This window comes from Danio rerio, chromosome 23 (assembly GCF_049306965.1).
Source record: "Danio rerio strain Tuebingen ecotype United States chromosome 23, GRCz12tu, whole genome shotgun sequence".
NCBI lineage: Eukaryota > Metazoa > Chordata > Actinopteri > Cypriniformes > Danionidae > Danio > Danio rerio.
In genome coordinates, this window is record NC_133198.1 from 23,083,068 (window position 1) to 23,105,122 (window position 22,055).

Sequence of the window (22,055 nt, forward strand, 5' to 3'; positions counted from 1 at the left end):
TATTTTGGTGCAATTAAACAAAACAGATTCATTCAACAGATATATTTATCAAAATGATATTTTAGTCACCAAACATATTTACAAATTGATAGATAATACAATTAAATTCAAGCTAAATATTGCAAAACAATAAAATACATTACAACCTACAAAATTTCAATAACATTTTTTAAATTTTTTTATTATTATTTTTTGCTTCTCATGATTTTTTTTTTTAAATTATATATTGAATATTTTTCTATAATGTATAAATTTGACTGTACTAGTTTTTGAACCGTTATCGTAAGTTATTTTGTTAGATAAGCTCCAGATTTGGCTTCAGTACTGACTAATCTAATGCATATGCACAAATATAATATTCTACAGATTCCTATTAAAATATGAATTTTAAAGATAGATTTGTGAGGGTTATACTTGTATATTCTGAGCACTGTATGTAAGGGGTAAGTGTAACAGTGACACGACATACAGGAATACAGAACACACAGGGATATTTTATTTTTTATAAGACATTGTTGCTATTTTTATATAATCAGAAAAAATATTCTGTAGGTCAGTAATAAACAACGATAAACAACCAGTGGCTTATATAGACAACTTTTCATTTTACTTCATTTTTATAATGCCTCAGTTAGTCCGTTCTTACAGTAGTTTCTCTGACAGACATTCAGTCTAATATTGAAACTATTTTCTTCAGAAGACAACAATTCTAAAGTGTTTCTCATTAGAAAATGAGTGTTTTTACTCAATATTAACCAATATCTGTTAAAAGAATACACTAAAACTTCTGTCACAATTCAGTGTCTTTTACATTCAAGCAAACTCTGTAAATCTTCATTATATACTGTATACAGTATTTTACAAGCACATGACAAGAAACACTTCTCTGCCGTACAAGACACATCTGTATTTCATTGAACTCCATAATGAAAAAAGTGTTAATGTAGTGTCAGTATAACAGCAGCCCTTTAGTAAAGCAACATCTGAACCACACATAGTGTCTGATGGCAGTTTGGCATCGTAATGTAGGTTTGCTGGCAAATGTTAGCAGCCTGTGGAAAAGAGTCAAATGGCAGATCCGTTCAGTCCAGCTGTTTTGGATTATTGACAGGTGTTGTAGATCTGAATCTGCCTGTTGATGGCGTTCAGGATCGCCTTCATTTTATCTTCCAGGCCATCCAGCTGCCTGGCTTTGCCTTCCAATACCTTCTGGTTTTCTTCATAGTCCTTTTCAAGCTCTGTAATGCGATATTAGAACAAACCCAGATCAGACTTACGAGGAAACAAAACAATAACCGCCTCAAAAGAAAATGGCACATTGTCAATATTGCTTGTCACCACAAGAGGGTAGCATTTGTTTTTAAAATACTTGACAGATAAGCTTCAGAAAACAGTCTGACTTAAGTAGTTTAATTAGTATTTAATTAGACATAATTTTAAATGACACATTATTACACATAACATATTTTAAGTATGTAATTACACATGATATTTTATTTTATAAATAATATATTCATGTATAATATTGTAATATCAATGACAAATCAACTATATATTCTGCAAAAATATCACTCATAGCCTCCTCATCCCTCTGTATTACTCTGCCAACAGAGTGACAACAGATCAATAAACTCACTACAATCTGACAAATATTGCAGCTGTTGGACAACATAATGTACTTTTAAAGGTTTTTTAAGCGAGAATGTAGTTGTTTAGATTGCAACTATGCAGTTTATTTATAAGGACAGTGCCTATTTGAAATATTTAGAATTTCAGAGATACAGCATGTTTGCATCCATCAACCTGTCATACTGAACAGAGCAAAGACGATTGATGTTCTGCCACAAGATGGCGACAGAGACTGCATAATAAGCCTTTAGAAGAAAAAAACTCAGCTGATCAAATCATTATTAAGCTGGTAAGTGACTTTCTAAGTTGATTTCTCTCTTTTGAGTGTTGTAGTGCTGTATTTATACCACAGTAATCTGGTAGTGTTTGCGTTGCTTTTGGCTTTTTCGGGGTAAATTATTGTGATCTCCCGATAGCTACAGAGAAATACTGGGAAATCTCTGTAGACTGATGGCATTTCATGTCATTTAGCCTTATAATCTTAAAATGTCAGCAAAGTCACCTGTTTTGTCGTCACTTTAGACATTACGTTAGAGAATCATTCAAACACTAGCTCTAAAGTGACATTGGTGAACTAGTTACGGCTTCTGCTGTTCTGACGTCAGCTGCAGATGAGAATGAATGGCGGAAGAAAGTAGTTCCTCATACCAAAGGGTTTTTAGACTCTTCGTGTTTCATTTTCTTTTTTATATACACGATTATGCCGTCGAACTGTTGTATACTTGTAGCGGTGCAATATGGCTGTATTTTGTCACTAGTGGGACATAATGCACGCCTCCCACCAGTGCCGATATACTGCCATATCATACTGCTACCCGTGGGATATTGCTCATATATTTATATATATATATATATGCATTGTGCACTTAATATTTGTTTATTAAATATGCTATGTATGTCTTTTAGTTAAAACAACTATTTTGAAGCACTTAAACATATATTTAAATAATATATTTAAATAATTATAATGTACTAAAATTATTTTAAAAGAACATATAAAATCATATTTATATTTAATATAATACATTGAAAAATATGTCTTTATAAAATGTATTGACCAAATGTTTATAAATGTCTCAACCGAATCACAACAGACAGAGACTGTTAGATGCAGTGATGGGCAAAGCGAGGCTTCGTGAAACACTGAAACAGTCAAAGCAAATGTGTCGAAGCTTCGAAACGTTTCGAAACCCCACTCTACGGTGACATCTAGTGGTCATTTCACTTGTATTGCACTGAAACAGTTTTAGCTAAGAACAGTTGAGCAAATTGAGGTATGAAACCCCACTTTGTATCCTTGAACTTACAAGTTGTTTAGGCAAGCGGTTGGAGGTCGTGACCACCATGATGGTATACTGGGTTCGAATCCAGGTTAATAGAATTACTTTGAAATGCTTTAATATCAGTTGGTAATACTTTGTTCTTGTATCGTTTTGTTTCTACATTGCTCTGACATTCGAATAAACTTATAAATTATATTATTAATTAAATTTCCCATTGTATTTTATTAACGTCTTTCCAAAACCTAAACCCATTACAGTACTGTAAAAATAATAATTATTTTTTTATAGTGCTACAAAAATGATGCTAAATTGATGGCATATCCACAGCTCTATCCTATCTAGACTACACCATAAAACAGAAACATTATTAAAATACATCCAATCATGATTTTGGAGTATTTGTACTAGTCGGGATTCGAACCCAAAATCAATTTCAAACACACTGTCAACATGCACACGTACAGTCCGCTAGCCCATACTCAAATGTAAATTCTCCAGGTCTCAAAACGCTTCTGAAATGATCAATCCTTTGGATCGCTTTAGTCACGTGACCAGGTGTTTTGAAACACTTTAGTCACGATACCTGGGTGTTTCGAATCATGCTTCGGTGCAGTGTTTCGAAACACTTGCTCTTCGGGATCTCGACACTGTGTCGAAACGTCAGTTTCACGTCAGCCATCCCTAGTAAGATGTTTGTAGTGTGTGTACATGAGAAATGTATTTTGATTTAGCATTCTTTGTTTATTACATGCATCTTTGTAACTTAAAAAAAGTATTTGCATTTGTTGTATGGAAACTACACGTTATGTACTCCTTGCCCATCTCTAATATCCAACATGCATCTCGAATTTAATAAAGCAGTCAAACTGAATTGTACCACTGTGTTTTTACTTGACACTCTCACACACTCACCTGCCAGCCTCTGCAGTTTATCCTGTGCATCTTTCAGCAGCCCCTTGGCTTCATCTCTCAATTGCTCTGCTTTGTGCTTGGCGTCCTGCATGGTTTTCGCCTTATTGTCCATCAGACCCTGAACAGTACGGTACTTATCGGACAGCTCGCCATCCAGGATCTAAAACAGACGATAAATTCTAGTACACAAATACTCTCTGGAAACAAACATGTAAGCTCCACAAACCTCTTTGGCTTCGTTGGCTTTGTCCCGTGCCATGGTGGCCGTCTCCTCTGCCCGTGCAGCATCCAGGCTGTTGTTGGCACGTTTGGTCTTTAATGCCTCGATCTGGCGCTCCAGGTCTCCCAGTCTGTCCACTGCATCATTAAGATCTCTCTCACTAGCAGAGGTCTCTGACTGGATCTTTAGAGATATCAAAAAAACATTATGGTCAAATATGGACAATGCAAGAATTTTACTGAGTGTAAGGTTTATTGCAGGAACATTATTAGATGTTGAAAGAAGCTGTACTGAAATATGCTGCACTTCGTAATTGCTAAATGAGTGTTTTAACCACAAACCATTCATTCATTTTTCTTTGGCTTAGTCCTTTTATTAATTAGGGGTCGCCACAGCGGAATGAGCCACCAACTTATCCAGCATATGTTTTACACAGCAGATGCCCTTTCAGCTGCAACCCAGTACTGGGAAACACCCATGCACTCTTACATTCACACACATATACACGGCCAATTTAGCTTATTCAATTCATCTATAGCACATGTCTTTGGATTATGGGAAAAAACAGAGCACCTTAAGGAAACCCATGCAAACACAGGGAGAACATGCAAACTTCACCCAGGCGACGGTGCTAACCACTGCGCCACCGTGCCACCAACCACAAACCATTGTTGTAAAAAATTAATACCGCTTGTAAACGATGACATTTACCTCAAGGAAACCCTTTAGTATCCAAAACATTTTAGTTAAGTAAAATAATAAATAATAATTCTTGGGAAAGACAATTTTGCTGAACTTCGTGAAATGTATTATTGGAGTTATTAGAATTATTATATGAATAATTGTTTCCTCAAATTTGGATTTGTTTCTGTTAAAATGTAAAGTTTAAAGGTAAAACTGTGAATATTTAAAATAAAAGATACTTTATTATTATTATTGATACATTTTTTTGTAAAAAAGTATGGCCTATACAGTGCATCCAATAAGTATTTCACTTTTTCCACATTTTTTTATGTTACAGCCTTTTCTGCATTTTTTTGTGTGTATACATGGCATGGTTTAATTTCCTACAGAAAAGTGGGATGTTTGTGGTGTTTTCAGAGTTTGGCCTTTTACTGTTTGAGGATGTCAACACATCAGCTTTATCCCTAGAGCTGTTCTGACAGTCATTTCATGAACATTTTACTGTTTTATTTGGGAAAATGTGTGCTTGGCACAGCTGTCTTTGGGGATTTTTCCCCATTATTCTTTGCAGTACCTCTCAAGCTCTATTAGGTTTTATGGGAAGCGATGGTGTACAGCCATTTTCAGATCTCTAAAGGATATGTTCAATAGGATTTAGGTCTGGGCTTTGGCTGGGCCACTCAAGGACATTCATTGCATTGTTGTAAAGCCACTCCACTGATATTTTGGCAGTGTGCTTTGGGTCATTGTCCTGCTGGAAGTCGAACTGTTGCCCCAGTCTGAGGTCAAGAGCACTCTGAAGCAGGTTTTCATTCAGGATGTCTCTGTACATTGCTGCATTTATCTTTCCCTCTATCCTGACTAGTCTTCCAGTTCTTGCTGCTGAAAAACATCCCCACAGCATGATGCTGTACCACCATGCTTCACTTCATGCTACCAACATACTTTACTGTAGGGATGGTATTAGCTTGGTGATGAGCGGTACCTGGTTTTCTCCTAACGTAACATCTGGCATTCACTTCAAAGAGTTCAATTTTAGTCTCATCAGACCAGAGAATTTGTTTCTTATGGTCTGAGAGTCCTTCAGATGCTTTTTGGCAAATTCCAGGCGGGGAGTGTCTTCCGTCTGGCCACTCTACCATACAGGCCTGATTGGGGTATTGCTGCACAGATGGCTGTTCTTCTGTAAGGTTCTCCTCTCTCCACTGAAGAACGCTGGAGCTTAGACACAGAGTGACTATCGAGTTATCAATCACCTCCCTGACTAAGGCCCACCTCCCCCGATCACTCAGCTTAGATGGCCGACCAGCTCCAGGAAGAGTCCTGGTGGTTCCAAACATCTTCCACTTAAGGATGAAGGAGGCCACTGTGCTCAATTAAACTTTCAGAGCAGGAGAATTTTTTCTGTAAACTTCCCCAGCCGTGTGCCTCAAGACAATCCTGTCTCAGAGGTCAACAGACGATTCCTTTGTCTTCATGCTTTGTTTGTGCTTTAACATGCACTGTCAACCCTGGGACCTTAGATAGACAGGTGTATGCCTTTTCAAATCATGTCCAATCAACTGAATTTACCACAGGTAAGCTGCTGAAACGTCTCAAGAATGATCAGTGGAAACAGAATGTACCCGAGCTTAATTTAGAGCTTCACAGCAAAGGCTGCGAATACTTATGTACATGTGATTTTTCAGGTTTTTTATTTTTTATCAATTTGCAACAATTTCAAAAACTCTTTTTTCACATTGTCATTATGGAGTATTGTTTGTAGAATTTTGAGGAAATAAATGAATTTCATGCATTTTGGAATAAGGTTGAAACATAAAAAAATTGGACAAAGTGAAGCGCTATAAATACTTTCCAGATGCACTGTATTTCTGTTATAATCTGTCATAAATTAACCAGAACTTTTATTTTGATGAGTTGTGCTTGATTTTCTGTATGTAGTCTATAAATACTATTATATGTTCTTAAAGAAAAGTAACATGTTCATGAAATGACTGTCAGAACAGCTCTAGGGATGAAGCTCATGTGTTTATGTCCTCAAACAGTAAAAGGGACTCTGAAAATACCCCAAACATTACAATTTTGTGTAGGAAATTTAACCATGCCATGTCTTCACACAAAAAATGCAGAAAGTATTCATTTTGTGGTTTAATATTCACAGACACTATATAACCATTATACATTAGATGTGCAGTTTTGATTTATTCATAAGTTTGCCAATTCATTGCTATTGTTATACTTCTGTCTGAATTGATGGGGCTCTACCTGTGCCAGCTGGTTCTGAGTTAAGCCAATGTCATTCTTAGCTTTCTGGATGGCTTTCTCTGCTGCAGCCTGGGCTCTGCTGGCATCATTCAGGGCCTTTTTCACACTCTCAGCTGTGTTCTTCACCCCCTCTGCCTTATTCCTGAAGAACAAAACACAGAACTCACATTTACACAGAAGCTACTGATGTTTCCTTCCAGATTACTTAATGCACACATTATAATATCAAATCAAACATTAATACAACATTGTTTATCTCATGTGTTAAAGAATTGTTACTTCCTGTCTTTGTCAACATGACAGTATATAACATTTTGTGAATGTGAATTACATTTAAAGGCGTAACTAGGGTTATAAGCTTAACCAGGCAAGTTAGGGGTATTAGGTAAGTCGCTGGATAACAGCGGTTTGTTCTGTTGTAGCCAATCTAATTTCTTAATGATGCTTATAATATTTATAGGATTTTTTTTTTTTATTAAACTATGTATATTTTTTATTCCAGCCAATCTAAAAGAAATAAATAAATAATAATAAAATTTAACTGGAAATACTCTGAAATCATGTCCTTTGTTAAACATTAATTCGCAAAAATACTTGAAAAATAATAAAAAATTTGCAGGCTAATAATTTTGTCTTAAACTATAATATTGATAAAAATGATTGTTTCTGCAAATCCAGAAACAATTTTATATGTTTTTCGCTTTAGTAAGTCCCACCACAGCAGATTGGCAGACAACACACACATACAAACACACTTAAATGTTTACAGCACAAATGTCAAATCCAGTTCCTGGTGGGCCGGAGCTCTGCACCATTTAGTTTAAACTCTAATTATACACACCTGATCAAACTAATTGAGCCCTTCAGGCTTGATTGAAACCTACAGGTAAGCGTGTTGAAGCAGGGTTGGAACTAAGCTGTGCAGGGCTGCGGCCCTCTAGGAACTGGCATTGACACCTGTGGTTTACGGCATAGATCTCAAAATAAATTCCTGGAGGGCCGCAGCTCTGCACAGTTTTGCATCAGCTGTGTTTGATTAGGGTTGGAGCAAAAATGCTAGCTAGTTCTCTGCAGCTAGCTCTCTGCAACTCTCACATGGTCGCCCACTGAAGCTAAGCAGGGCTGCGCCTGGTCAGTACCTGGATGGGAGACCACATGGGAAAGCTAGGTTGCTGCCAGAAGTGGTGTTCGTGAGGCCAGCAGGGGGCGCCCAACTTGCGGTCTGTGTGGGTCCTAATGCCCCAGTATAGTGACGGGGACGCAATACTGCTCAGTGAGCGCCGTCTTTCGGATAAGACGTTAAACCGAGGTCCTGACTCTCTGTGGTCGTTAAAAATCCCAGGATGTCCTTCGAAAAGAGTAGGGGTTTAACCCCGGCATCCTGGCCAAATCTGCCCTCTGGCCTCTGTCCATCATGGCCTCCTAACCATCCCCATATTCAATTGGCTTCATTATTGTCTCCTCTCCACCAATCAGCTGGTGTGTGGTGTGCGGTCTGGTGCAAAATGGCTGCCGTCGCGTCATCCAGGTGGATGCTACACACTGGTGGTGGATGAGGACATCCAACCCCCACCCCCCCCCCCATTGTGTAAAGTGCTTTGAGTGCCCAGAAAAGCGCTATATAAATGTAAGGAATTATTATTATTATTATTAGAAATGTGCAGAGCCAAGGCCCTCCAGGAACTGAACTGAGTTTGAGACCTATGGTTTACAGGGACACTCCATAGGCAAAATGTATTTTATACAGTAAAACCAATTATGACATGGCCCTACACCACCCCTACCTCTAAACCCAAGCCTCACAGAAAACCTGTGGAAAAATTTGAACATCAAAAGACTTCCTTTTGTATGTTTTTCAAGCATTTTGAATTAGACGGACACAAGGAATGACCCTGTAAACCACTTTAATCTACCCATACCCATGTCATTATACAACTTTGTGTCCCTCATATGTGTACCACCAACTTTGTGTACCACATATGCCTGTACAAACACACAAACAATAACATACTCTATCATATTATCTTGCATTTAAAATTGGTGCCTGGTGTTTAGGAAAGAAGACATGAAGCAAGACAGTTCTAGCAGGTAATTATTAACTCCTATTATTAACTTTTAAAGGAATGGACTTTAAAAGTTTTCACAATCACCAGCAATCTAATCCTTACAGATCGCTGGTAAACTCACAGTTCACATAGAAGTACAAATTCGTTACAAAATGCTGGTGTATGGACTACAAGATCAAGTCATGCAACACACACACACACACACCTGCTCCAAGTCTCCATTGATTAGACTCACACAGCTGAAGCTGCTCATGGACTGATTACTGGACTATTTATACAGCACACAAACACACAAAATTTGCTGAGTCTTGCTAAACTGATTGTGAACATTACAACAAATTTTCCTTGCCTTGTTTTGCCGTGTTTTTGACCCTCACCTTGTTTATTTGTTTACGTTACCTGCTGCCTGTACTGACCTATCGCCTGTGTTTTTGACTATGACTATGACTATTTGCCTGCATACATCTGTCTTCCCTAGTGTTGAGCGTTGCTTGCCTGACCTTTCTAAAAAAAATCTGCGGTTGAATCCGTATTTCCCTGTCAGCATTCAGTTAAACATTACAAATGTGTTGCAGAATTTTTTCAAAACATTTCAGAGGGTTTGAGCTAAGTTGAGTTCACAGGTTAGCCTAGAGTTCTTTCAACACTTTTGGGAGTCAAAAAAGTAACTTAAGTCGATCTAACTCCAGAAAGTGTAAAGCTATATAAACTACGAGAAAGTGTTGTGCGAAAAAAAACTTAATTTAACACTCAACTTTTTGCTGTGTATTAAAACAGATGGATAGTAAATGTAGCTTATGATGTGCAACAATAGTTCACCAATAAAGACAGTAGAAGCATGTGCAGAGAGTCACCTAGCTTTCTTGGCATCCAGCAACAGTTGCTCTGCTTTGCGGACGTCATTTTGTGTTTGCTCCAGAATGGCATCCACATTAGACAGACTCTTGACACGGTCTTTAATCTCGTCTGCGAGGTGTCGGATCTGCTTGGGAGAGGCAGGGATTGAGAGCTCCAGCACACGATTGGCCACCGCCTCAATGCTGTCCGGATCTGCACCCTCCTCTGTGAATGGTCAACAAAACATACAGACGGGCATTCAAATGTGTATATTAAAGGGTCTGGAGCTTTTAAACAAGTCTTATTAAATGTAATCTGCAATGTGTTTTGCTTTTTGTTTTCTACAAAAGTTATTTAAAAAAAGAATAACAATAATATAAAAAGTCTCTTTGCAAAATTAGTAAAAAAAATAAAACATGTAACAAAAAAACTAGCCAACTAATGTTATTATTTGCATATTATAATACAAAAGAGGTGGTTCATTATATATAATATAATATAATATAATATAATAAAATATAATATAATATAATATAATAAACTCACGCATGAGGAATTGGCGTATTTGTTTGATAAGGTCCCTTAGATCATTGTTAGAATGATCCACTTTGTTCTTGGTATCGCTAGCTTTTTCCAGAGCTGCCTGAGCTCTGTCCTTCGCTTCCTGTGCCTTGGTCTTAGCATCCGCCACCTTAATAAAACCATCAAGACAACATAAGATTCACAGAAACCCTCAAGGCTTTCTGTAGATATGTATTGCGCACTAACAGTTCGCAAATCAATGATCAGAGTGTCTCTACCTGCTTAAAAAGCTCCTCCACTACCCCCATTGCTTTATCCAGCTCTTTTTCTGCATGTTTGGATCTATCCAGAGCAGTGTCCGCCACTGCAACAGCTCCATTACAGTTCAGGCCTCCACATCGACGCTTGCCTTCATCATCACGACAACCAGCACCACCACAAGGACTGTCAACACACTGAGCATCACCTGGAGCTCCACACACCTAAAAACAAAATCTAATAAATGAATCCTTTTTTCAAACTTGTCCCTGACAAAAGAAGATATTTTGAAGAATGTTTGAAACAGGTTGCCATTGATTCTATTTATTTTTCATTCTAGTATGGATGTCAATGTTTACCGGTTGTTCAAACATTGTTCAAAATATATATTGTTTTGTTCAACAAGCATTTTTTTTCTCCAAAAATATTTGGAATTACTTTAAGGTGAGTGAAGTGCGAGTAAAATGTTATTCTTTTTAGTGAACTGCCCCTTTAAGTTAATGTTTTAGAAGGAATATTTTTTAAATATCATGCCGTTTGTGATTTTATAATGAACAAAAATAATCTAAATTAAAGGTGCAGGAGGTGATCTGCCAAAATGCTAATGGGTTAGCATAAAACCTTTGAAACACTGTCCCTCCCGGCCGTCAAAAGCCATGCCTCCTAAAATATGAGCGCTCACACCTTAATGATGTAAAGAAAAAATTACAGTACTTTATAATATAAATTATAATACTACAATTCTGAACGAAAACTGTATTATATCTAGCTCGTTTTCAGTTTTGTAGCAAGCAAAACTTGTCATAATGGTCTCATTCTCTCATGCGCATTGTCCTAAAGCAACCACTGTATGCTTAGTGGTTGGCAGGCGGCATGCAGGAATCACACTTATTAGTAAGCCATATTTACATGCTGTTTCAGATTGAATATTTTAATTAGCATGGTAAACAATAAAGGGAGCGCATGACAGGTTGCCATTGTACAAAAATGAACCAATGTGAATATAAAAGCAACTTCAGCTCAGTAAAGCAGGCTAGGCAGAATAGATTTTTTTTTTAAATGAACCTTTTACAATATGTCATATCTGTAAAACAGTCTAAATGCACTGCTTACCTTTTCGTTGATTTTCTTCAAGTCCAGATTCTGAACTTTTGCATTTAAGTCTGTGAGTGTACGCTTGTTAGCAGCGTTCTTGCGGTTAAAATCATCTCTCTTTTGGCCAATCAGCCGCTCTGTTTTCTTGCGGGTGTCTGCTGATTGGCTGACTGTGCTGGGAGTGTCAGTGGTAGATCTGTTTGCTCGGTGCTCTGCGTCACGTGACTTATTATACGAGGCCCGGATACTGTCATATGCACCTGAAAAAGATTAAATGTTGAACAATTATTCAATAATTCATTCAATAGTCCCTTTATTAAAAAGGGGTTGCCACAGCAGAATGAACCGCAAACTATTCCAACATATGTTTTACGCCGCGGATACCCTTCCAGCTGCAAACTAGTACTGGGAAACACCCTTACACACTCTCATTCACACACACACTTGGACACTATGGCCAATTTAGTTTGTTCAATTCATCTATAGTGCATGTCTTTGGACTGTGGGGGAAAACCGAGCACCCGGATGAAACCCACGTGAACAAAGGGAGAACATGCAAGCTCCACACCAAAAAGCCAGCTGACCTAGACGGACTCAAACCAGTGACCTTCTTGCTGTGAGGCAACAGTGCTAACCACTAAGCCACCGTGCCGCCTATTAAATGTTGAGCAGTGACCTCAAATATTTGTTTTGTGCTGCTTGTTCAAACCACTTATTTAAAATGAGCTGAATCAACAAAATTCTTATGGTTTTTGGAGGACAACTGAACTGTTTTATGTTCAATCTACTTTGTAAAAACAATTAAGTTCACTTTTTTTTTTTTTAATTTTTGTTGGGACAACATAAAGGAATTGTGTGGAACCCTGCATTTTTACAGTTTCCTTTTATATTAACAAAAACTTCCCAATAGTATGTCGCTTCTTTTATAAAATTTTTTGGTCACACTTTACATATGTAATCACATATGTATCACTTTAAGGTTTATTAGTTAATTTTAATTAATGCATTTACTAACATGAACAAACAATGAACAATACATCTACTACAGTATGTATTTATGTTAGTTAACTTTAGTTAATGAAAATACATTTATTCATTGTTAGTTCATGTTAACTCACGGTGCATTAACTAATGTTAACAAGCACGGATTTGAATGTTAATGATGTATTAGTAAATGTTCAATTATGATTAATAAATGCTGTACATGTGTTGTTCATGATTAGTTCATGTTAGTAAATGCATTAGCTAATGAACCCTATTGTAAAGTGTTACCAATTTTTTTATGATTCTTTAGATTTTTGAATATTTAGTACAATGTAAATATACCACTATTTAAGGCAGCTGTAAAAGGATTTCTGGTTCACTAACCCAAGAAGTTGGAGTTCTTGAGGATGTCAAGCTGACGGTTAAGCTGATCTGCGTTCAGGTTGAGCTCTTTTGCTTCTCTCTCCAGTGTGCTTAAAGCATTACTGGCCTCATAGTTACTGTCCTGCACGGCGGTCAGGTCTCCCTCCTGCTGGTTCAGTGTGTCTGTGGTCTCGCCAATCTGAGCTCTGGTGAATGAAATATTACAGCACATAAACAAAGTGAGATGATTACCTGGCAAATCTTTAAAATAATGCTAAATTGAAAGATTTGTTGTGAAGCAAGGCGAACTAAAATACATGCTTATAATATTTGTAAACATTTAATTTCATTTTTCATTCAGTTCTACCTGTGGAGGGCTTCTCACAACCATAGCATTTTGACGTGAAGCAAATTACAAGGTAATGAAGTGAAATGACTTAAGTAATTCCCTCCAGACCTTCAACAGTCTGAACCAGAAGCATATCAGTACCTGAGAACCTCAATCATGCCCATCAGAGTGGTCACAGCCTCAGCAGTGGCATTACGGGCATTAACAATGTCCCGTGCCTGTGCCAGCATGTCTTCCAGCTCCTTAAAGCGTCTCTCGAATGCTCGAGTCAGGCCGGTGGTCTGAAGCTCCTTGGCTCGATCTGTGAGGGCTTTAGTTCTGGTGGCCAAATCCTGAACGATACGGTCCCAGTCCCCAAAACACTGGTGGCAAGGCTTACAGTCAGGGAAGGTCCCGGAGAAGCCACGGGCACACTGATCACAGCGGACACCAGAAACACCCTGCTGGCACACGCAGTGACCCGTCATACGGTTGCATTGGGATGACTCGATGCCACGGGGGTCACAGTCACATGCTGCAGGGAGAGAATCAAACCAGAAAAAAAATTAAATCAGTTGGATTTTGGGGAATTGTGATAGATTGTAAATTAAAAACAGGCCAATGAGAGAGTTAGTACCTCGGCATAGCACTCTTGGGTCACCCCAGTGGTTCTCCTGACAGTCTGTACAGGTCTTTCCTCCAAACCCAACACGGCACTGGCACTGGCCTGTAAACTGTATGAATTTGGATTAAAATAGATTACTAATAATATTTAACAGTAAGACTAATTATGAATCTAGCAACCTCTAAAATAAGATAAATATGGTATAAATATGACACCATATCTGGCATCAGAATCTGTTTTTCTTTTATCATGTTAAACAGTTGTATTCCAGGTGTATTTGCACTTGAGCCTGGTATGGTAGGATATGATTACAGAGTTAGGGGCTGTTCACATACTGAGTTTTTTGTTTGCGCAAGTTCGTTCTTTCCAATGGAGGCAAGCACATATTGGTTGTGACATGCTCACGTTTCATGTGCGCCTTGTTCATCTAAAACATCTCAACTTTTCAGAAAACCACAAAAACGTTTTTAAAAATATTAAAAATAAAATTAAGAAATAATCAGCTGAATAAAAATAAATCTGTAAAAAATATTCAGTAGCCTGCTGTGAAAAATTCACTGTTACTGCAACTGTTGCTGATAATGCTAAATGTATAAATCTAACATTATAATTTGAACAACCCATATTTATTTTAATTTATTTATCTATATTTACTTCTTGTTTCATGGCTAGATGTGTCATTCAGTGGCAAATTTTGAATGACTGGTTGTCGCCATCTATTGGTTCCATAATGTAATTGCTGCCTACAACTTTCATTTTTGAGCGTCAAATTAAATGCATATGACGGTGATTGTATTCTTTGCCATAAACATCACTGGTTTAATCTGAAATTTAAACTGTTATCCCAGTATTTCTGTGTTATTTGACTGTTTGTAACTTCATAACTAACTCAAAAGACAAAAGCCAAACAAATAGTGACAGAAAAAACCTTTAATAACCCACAAAAGAATGACCAACACCTTCTAAGAAACCCACCACATACTGAATAACCTACCACAACTCATTCCGTCATCATTATATTTTACAGGAGAGCTTAAATCCTTTCTTTTATATATTTATATGATTTGAATGATGCAAGAGGCGATCTTTCTGCGATCATTACAAATTTAAGATTAATCTACAAGTAAAAACAAATTATTAATCTGCGAGTCACGTGTCCAAACTGTGAGTTGTGATCTGTATGAATTACAGATCAACCGTGATCCATTACACCCCTACAGAGCACATACCAATTTATCTATACCTGTACATATACAGTTGAAGTCAGAATTATTAGACCCCCTGAATTATTGCCCCCCACACCCCCGGATGATTTCTTCAACATATTTCTAAACATAATAGTTTTAATAACTCATCAGCCCTCCTGTTTATTTATTTTTTCCCTCAATTTCTGTTTAATGGAAAGATTTTTTTTAACATTTTTCTAAACACAATTGTTTAAATAACTCATTTCTAATAACTGATTTATTTTATCTTTGCCATGATGACAGTAAATAATATTTGACTAGATATATTTCAAGACACTTCTATACAGCTTAAAGTGACATTTAAAGGCTTATCTAGGTTAATTAGGTTAACTAGGCAGGTTAGGGTAATTAAGCATTTTATTCCATAACGATATTTTGTTCTGTAGACTATCGAAAAAAAAAATAGCTTAAAGGGGCTATTAATTTTGACCTTAAAATATAAATTTTTTAAAAATTAAAACTGCTTTCATATTAGCTGAAATAAAACATAAACATAAAAAGACTTTCTCTAGAAGAAAAAATATTATTAAAAATTTCCATGCTCTGGTAAACATAATTTGGGAAATATTTAAAAAAAAAAAAATTCAAAGGGGGGCAAACAATTCTGACTTCACCTGTATATATAGTACCAAAACCGTGACCCTAAAACCATGAGCAATCTGCTTTGCTACCAAATAATATAGACAAACAATTTGTCAATTATTATCAGTACTATTAAAAACACAATATTATTGTACAACATTGTACATGTTCTATATTTAAATTAATTTTAAAATTGTATTTATTCTTCTGATGCAAAGCATTTTTTTCAGCATAATAGTCCAGTGTTCAGTGTCATAAGATCCTTTAGAACTCAATCTAATATAATGATTTGTTTCCATAGAAACAATTTTATTAGTGTCAACGTTTTAAGTACAGATTATTTAAAAAAAAAATACTTTTTGAGATTAATAAAAAGTTTTATATAAATATCATTTAACATTATTGATGACTCGACTCTCACTTGTGATCGATTTAATAAATCCTTGTAAAATTAATAATTTAGTTTAAATGGTGGTGTTTTTATCAAGCCTGAGTGTATGTTAACAGAACAACAATGTATTAAAATTATGTTTTTTCCTAAGAATTTGTGAAAAGTTTTGCATCGTTGACAACATTTTCAAAATAATCCTTGTCCACAAACATGCACAGAAAATGACTAAAAACGTGGCATGTTTTTGTAGTACAGCTACAAATGCTGAGTTTTACAAAATTCCTTCATGTTGTCCCAAAACAAATCAATTAAGTAAACTTAATCACATTGACAAATTTAAGTAGATTCAACATTAAACAATTAGGTTGTCAGAAAAAAAAAATTAAGAATTGTGTTGTTTCAACTCATTTTAGATGTGAGTGTGAACAAGCAGCAATAGTAATTTATTGAGTCTACATATGGTACACTATGATGGTCTCATTTTCAGAAACTTGCACTTTCAATCTTGTTTTAGAATTAAGTATTTTCAGTGCCCCAAACTGACACTGTCATTGTCAAATGCACACAAGTCTTCTGTATTCATTAGAAAAAGAGGTGTTGTGTGTTTGTAAGCTGAGGATACCTCATTACAGGCAGATGTGTAGGCATTGTTAGGGTCACATGCGCAGGGCTCACAGCCTTGCCCGCTGGCCAGGTTCCAGGAGTTTGGAGCGCAGTGATCACAGGTTTGTCCAATAACATTAGGCAGACACTGACACTGACCAGTGGCACGCTGACACACACAGTCATCTCGAGACAGACACTGACTGTGCTCCGTGCCCAGGAAGTTACAGGTGCACTCTGAGTAGAAGAAAATGTTGATATGTTTAATACTGTTAACTATGCAATATAATGTGGTACAATTATTTAGGACCTACTCCGGCAGTTGCGTCGAGAAGCGTCTCCATAGTATCCGCTCCTGCACACACTACAGTCTGGCCCTTCAGTGTTGTACAGGCACTTTAGACACTGGCCAGTGCGCTTGTCACAAGACTCAGGATCTGACAGGTCGATGTTATTACTGCAACGACATGGCTGGCACTGCCCACCGGGCTTAGACGGGTCACCAAAATAGCCAGGAGCACATTCATCACAACGTGGACCTGGTTCATGGAGAAAGCAGGAGTTCAATTGCATAAAATAATGTTAAAGATAAATTAACTAAATACATGTAAATGACATTTTATGACATTTTTAAAATTTTAAGAGCTCTAAAATTGTCAGCCGTAGTACTCTTGAGAAGTACCTTCAGTTTCATGACGCCTTTTCCATAAACTGTATTATTTCACAAATGGTTTCTGAGTGAAACTTTGTAAGTACATAATTAATGTAAGCAATATTAGGTTTACAGTACATAAATGAGAGAAACGATGTTAAATTGGGTAGGAATTAATTGAGGAAGATTTTTGGTGGTTTAGTATTAACATAATTGCATTATGGGTACACTTTTTAGGCTGGGAGAACATTTTTTAGTTAAGACAAAGTTAAATTATTAATACAAAATAATGCTGGACAAAAAAAGTTTGTTTTGACATAATTTAAGTGTGTGCACTGTGTATATTAATTATTTAAATAAGTATATAAATGCACACAGGCATGTACAGTATATGATACAAATTCCATATAATATTAATATCAACAGGTGAAGTCAGAGCTATTAGCCCCCCTTTATTGTTCTTTTTTAAATATTTCCCAAATATTGTTTAACAGATTTAGGAAATTTTCACAGTATGTCTGATAATATTGTTTCTTCTGGAGAAAGTCTTATTTGTTTTATTTTAGCTTAGTATAAGCTATGTTTTTTTCTGATAGTCTATAGAACTAACTATCAATACTATAACTTTCCTAATTAACCTAAACTGCCTAGTTAACCTAATTAACCTAGTTAAGCCTTTAAATGTCACTTTAAGCTGTATGGAAGTGTCTTGAAAAATATCTAGTCAAATAGTATGTACTGTCATCATGGCAAAGATAAAATAAATCAGTTATTAGAAATGAGTTATTAAAAATATAATGTTTAGAAATGTGTTATAAAAAAATCTCTCTGTTAAACAGAAATTGGGGAAAAAAATAAACAAGGGGGCTAATAATTCTGAAATTACTGTATGTAATAGAATTGTTTTGTATAGTTTTGTTTCTATGTATGTATGTTTTTGTATCATATAATATCATATATAATAAATATATATAATACACACAAATATAATGTGTCAATACAAACTTTCATTGATTAATCGTGATCGACTGATCTTTGCCCAGCACTAATAGAATCCGTACGTGAATACACATTTGAAGGAAAACATAACTAAGAATTATTAGATTTATACAGAAGATTTCTTGAAAATTGTATTTTTTAATCTTAATTCCAAATCTTAACACAATCTGCTCTCTAGTACAATGATCTCATAAAATGTTGAGATGCAAAGCATCAGAGTAAATTTGCTTAGCTGTATCCTAAACAAGAAGCTAGTCTTGTAAATTTAATCAATCTGTTGCTACATTATGTTCAGATTTCAACCACTTCTAGATAGAAACAGACGCTTATTCTTTGGCTCAGACACTGCAAAGGAACAGAGATGGAAACTCGCTTAGTGATTTAAATCAAAGACTATAGAATACACAAGACGTGTCACTCATATAGTTTTGAATGGGGAAAAGTGCAACGGTCAATATGGCAAATGAAGCCCCGTCTACTAGTACAGGAGCCAATCATCAATCGCTATAGGCTAACGGAGAAGCTCGGATCCGACATGTGCTTTTACGACAGTTTATTGGTAAACAAACACATTGGAATCTCAGCAAATACTTGCTTCACAGAAATAAGAAATATATCCACATAAAGCTTGAAATCAGTGCTTTTAAATGAACCGATTGCACTTGATAACAAAATATTTTTGGTTTTGAAACGAACCCTATGAGACGGTTGTAGTTGAGGTTTATTGGTAATTCAAAATCTGTATCCTTATTGTAAGCTTGGCAAACAGTTTTGGGGACTTTGATGTTTCCCCATTCAGACAGAATGCCCAAGCATACTGCGCGAGAAGCGTTTCACAGATGGCCACTGAGTGAAATGACTAGGATAAGGATTTTGCTTAAATTAAATATAATTTAAATCAGACAAGAACTTTGCACAAACACAAAACGGAATTTACATATACTTGCCTAAATGAATATGAACTGATAGTCATAATGTATGACATAAATGTTAAACCGAGGTCCTGAGTCTCTGTGGTCATTAAAAATCCCATGGCACTTCTCATAAAGTCCATTTTTTCAGTACATTCTCCAACGGTTTAGGAGGAAAGAAACATCTCTGAGTCTGGTTTAAAAAGTTCAAATAAAAATGAAAATGTACTTATCATTTAGCCACCCTCAAGTGGTTCCAAACATTAATGAGTTTTTAAATATGTTGATCACTCAAGAACATATTTTGAAGAAAATTGAAAACTATTGACATCAATAAAAGAAACACAAAAATAGAAGTTAGAGGTTTCCAGCTTTCTTAAAAATATATATATTTTTTGTATTCGAAAAAAAAAAAAACAGTTTTGGAAAAAAGTGACAATTTTGTGTGATTTATCCCTTTAATTTCTATCAAATAATAATAATAATAATAATAATAATAAAATCTAATGTTGATTCTGGTTCTATAGACTCTCTTCTCTTTGATTGTTCACATTGTCTTGTTTAGAGCTTCTTTGGTATTACCTGATTTTGATTTTACATTTTAAGTTCTCACTTAAATTTCAGCTTCATTTCTAAATTGTAAGTTTGAAAGATTTATAATTCTTCCAAATTTAACTTAAGCTACTTCCTCTGTTTGTGGTGTTGCTACAGGATAAACACAACTCGACTGGGCTTTCAAATTGTTTCAAATGATAGAGAAGCCATTTAAGTTAGCATTTTACAATTGTTTCATTTCATAAAGCATCTATTAGCATTTTAAAAACTACTACTATGTTTATTGTACTCTCCCTAAAACTGTTCAGTCACGTACAATTAAACTAGGGTGAAAGCACACTTAGTCCAATTCCACAGGGATCTGCAAACATGCAAGCAAGGTGTGAAGTGTACGAGCCATGCGCTAGGGAGGGACAGTCACGGTGATGGAGGTCGGGCAGCAGAGGTGGAGGTGGGTCTTCATGGTTACTCACGATTGAGGACTGCCCCTGCAGAGCGCTTTACAGTCCCTGTGTCCAGTTGAAGGGGACAGGAGATATAACACACATGATCACTGCACGTCTGTTCAGAGTGACAGTGGGCTTTATCTCTGATCATTTGTGTCATTTTCCGCATCATACCCAGATGCAGATGGACTCAGGGGGTTAAATATAAAGCTTTATTCAAGCACTTATTAATTTGGGATGTCATACTACATTCTCCAGTTGCATGTATGCAAGAAATGCAACTGCACGTGAAACTGTACCTCATTTGTATTAATTTCATTCCATCCATCGCTGGAAGGAAAGAGAATTGTGGTGTTTAAAAATACCTGTGTAACCCTGGTTGCAGTTGCAGACCACCTGTTGGCTTCGGTTGTCTTGGTAACAAGAGGCAGCAAAGTGGCGTCCGCTGTTGGGGCCCTCAGGACAGGGGCAGGGCCGACACTGACTCCCTAAACCAAGGACTGGGTTACCATAGTAGCCATTAGCACACCTGTGACGGGGAGGTATTTATTACATTAGCTTAGGTAGAGAAACACTCAGGAAAAATCAGTCCTGTGTGCTTTAAGTTTGAAAAACGTCTGCTTATTTTCAGACATACTGAAGACATTTCCTTGATTGTTTGACATGCAAGGTCAATGTACTATAAAAACAACCTGAACATTTCAGAACTCAACACTTTTCATTTTAGAAAATCTACCAAAATGACAGACTGTGAATGTGATGCTGTACTTTTATTATGTGACCATTGGTGCTTTGTCTGTTATTACATGTTGTTTGATTTAAACTCAACATTAAGTGTTTTTAGCTTATTCACAGCAGCAGCAACTATCTATGAAGGGATTAGTCTGCCGAACATACACAGCTATATTTTAAAAATATTCAAAATCATTAGCCAATCTTAGTATACCAATTGTCAGGATCACCAGTGATCTAGCCCTTGCAGATCGCTGGAAAACATTCATCCGAAGTACAATTCTGACAATAAACTGCACTACATTTTCCATCAGGCACCTCACACACACACCGGTTCCAGATCACCCCCTGATTACTTAAACACAGCTGTAGCTCTTGAATATGGATTAGTTGGACTATATATACACCTCACATTCTCACACACATTGCTGAGTCTTGTTTTTCTATAAGCATTATGAAGCATTTCCTTGTTCTTGCCTAACAAGGGTTTTGACCTTTGCTATGTTTATTGTTTATGTTGTTTTGCTTCCTGTCCTGACCATTTGCCTGTGTTTGACTATGCGTTTTGGATTGTCGTCATGCTCCAGTTTGTACAGTTTTGACCGCATGTGGATACTCATCTCCCTTGTCCTCAACCTGTATGTTACACCAATATACTTCTGAGTCTACCACTACATCTTTGCAAATTGTGTTTCCATGAGGAGGGACAAAACAGAACCAGAAAATTGACTATCGCTTCTAAATTATTATGTTTATGATTTTTAAAATCATATCAACATTATAAGAGTACCTTGGAGAACTGTACACAATAAACAAAAACGTAGTTTGTGTCCTACTTAAATACAGCACACTCTCTGATTTTTGCT

At 36.3% G+C, this 22,055-nt stretch overlaps 1 protein-coding gene across 5 annotated transcripts in view; it reads right to left on the bottom strand.

Annotated features, from left to right (window-relative positions):
• Positions 1-474: 474 nt before the first annotated feature.
• lamb2 (laminin, beta 2 (laminin S)) overlaps positions 475-22,055 on the bottom strand; it is a 79,391-nt gene continuing 57,810 nt past the window's right edge. For 3 of the 5 annotated variants that reach the window (XM_005162045.5, XM_005162046.5, XM_017353525.4), the window contains 15 exons: positions 20,823-20,986; positions 20,485-20,520; positions 17,209-17,433; positions 16,914-17,131; positions 14,084-14,180; positions 13,609-13,981; positions 13,140-13,324; positions 11,790-12,031; positions 10,697-10,900; positions 10,443-10,587; positions 9,914-10,121; positions 6,994-7,135; positions 4,051-4,227; positions 3,825-3,984; positions 475-1,238 (listed from right to left, as the gene is read on the bottom strand). In XM_005162045.5, coding sequence (XP_005162102.2) covers positions 1,102-1,238; positions 3,825-3,984; positions 4,051-4,227; positions 6,994-7,135; positions 9,914-10,121; positions 10,443-10,587; positions 10,697-10,900; positions 11,790-12,031; positions 13,140-13,324; positions 13,609-13,981; positions 14,084-14,180; positions 16,914-17,131; positions 17,209-17,433; positions 20,485-20,520; positions 20,823-20,986 — 2,713 coding nt within the window. In that variant the 3' untranslated portion in view covers positions 475-1,101. 5 annotated transcript variants of the gene reach the window in all.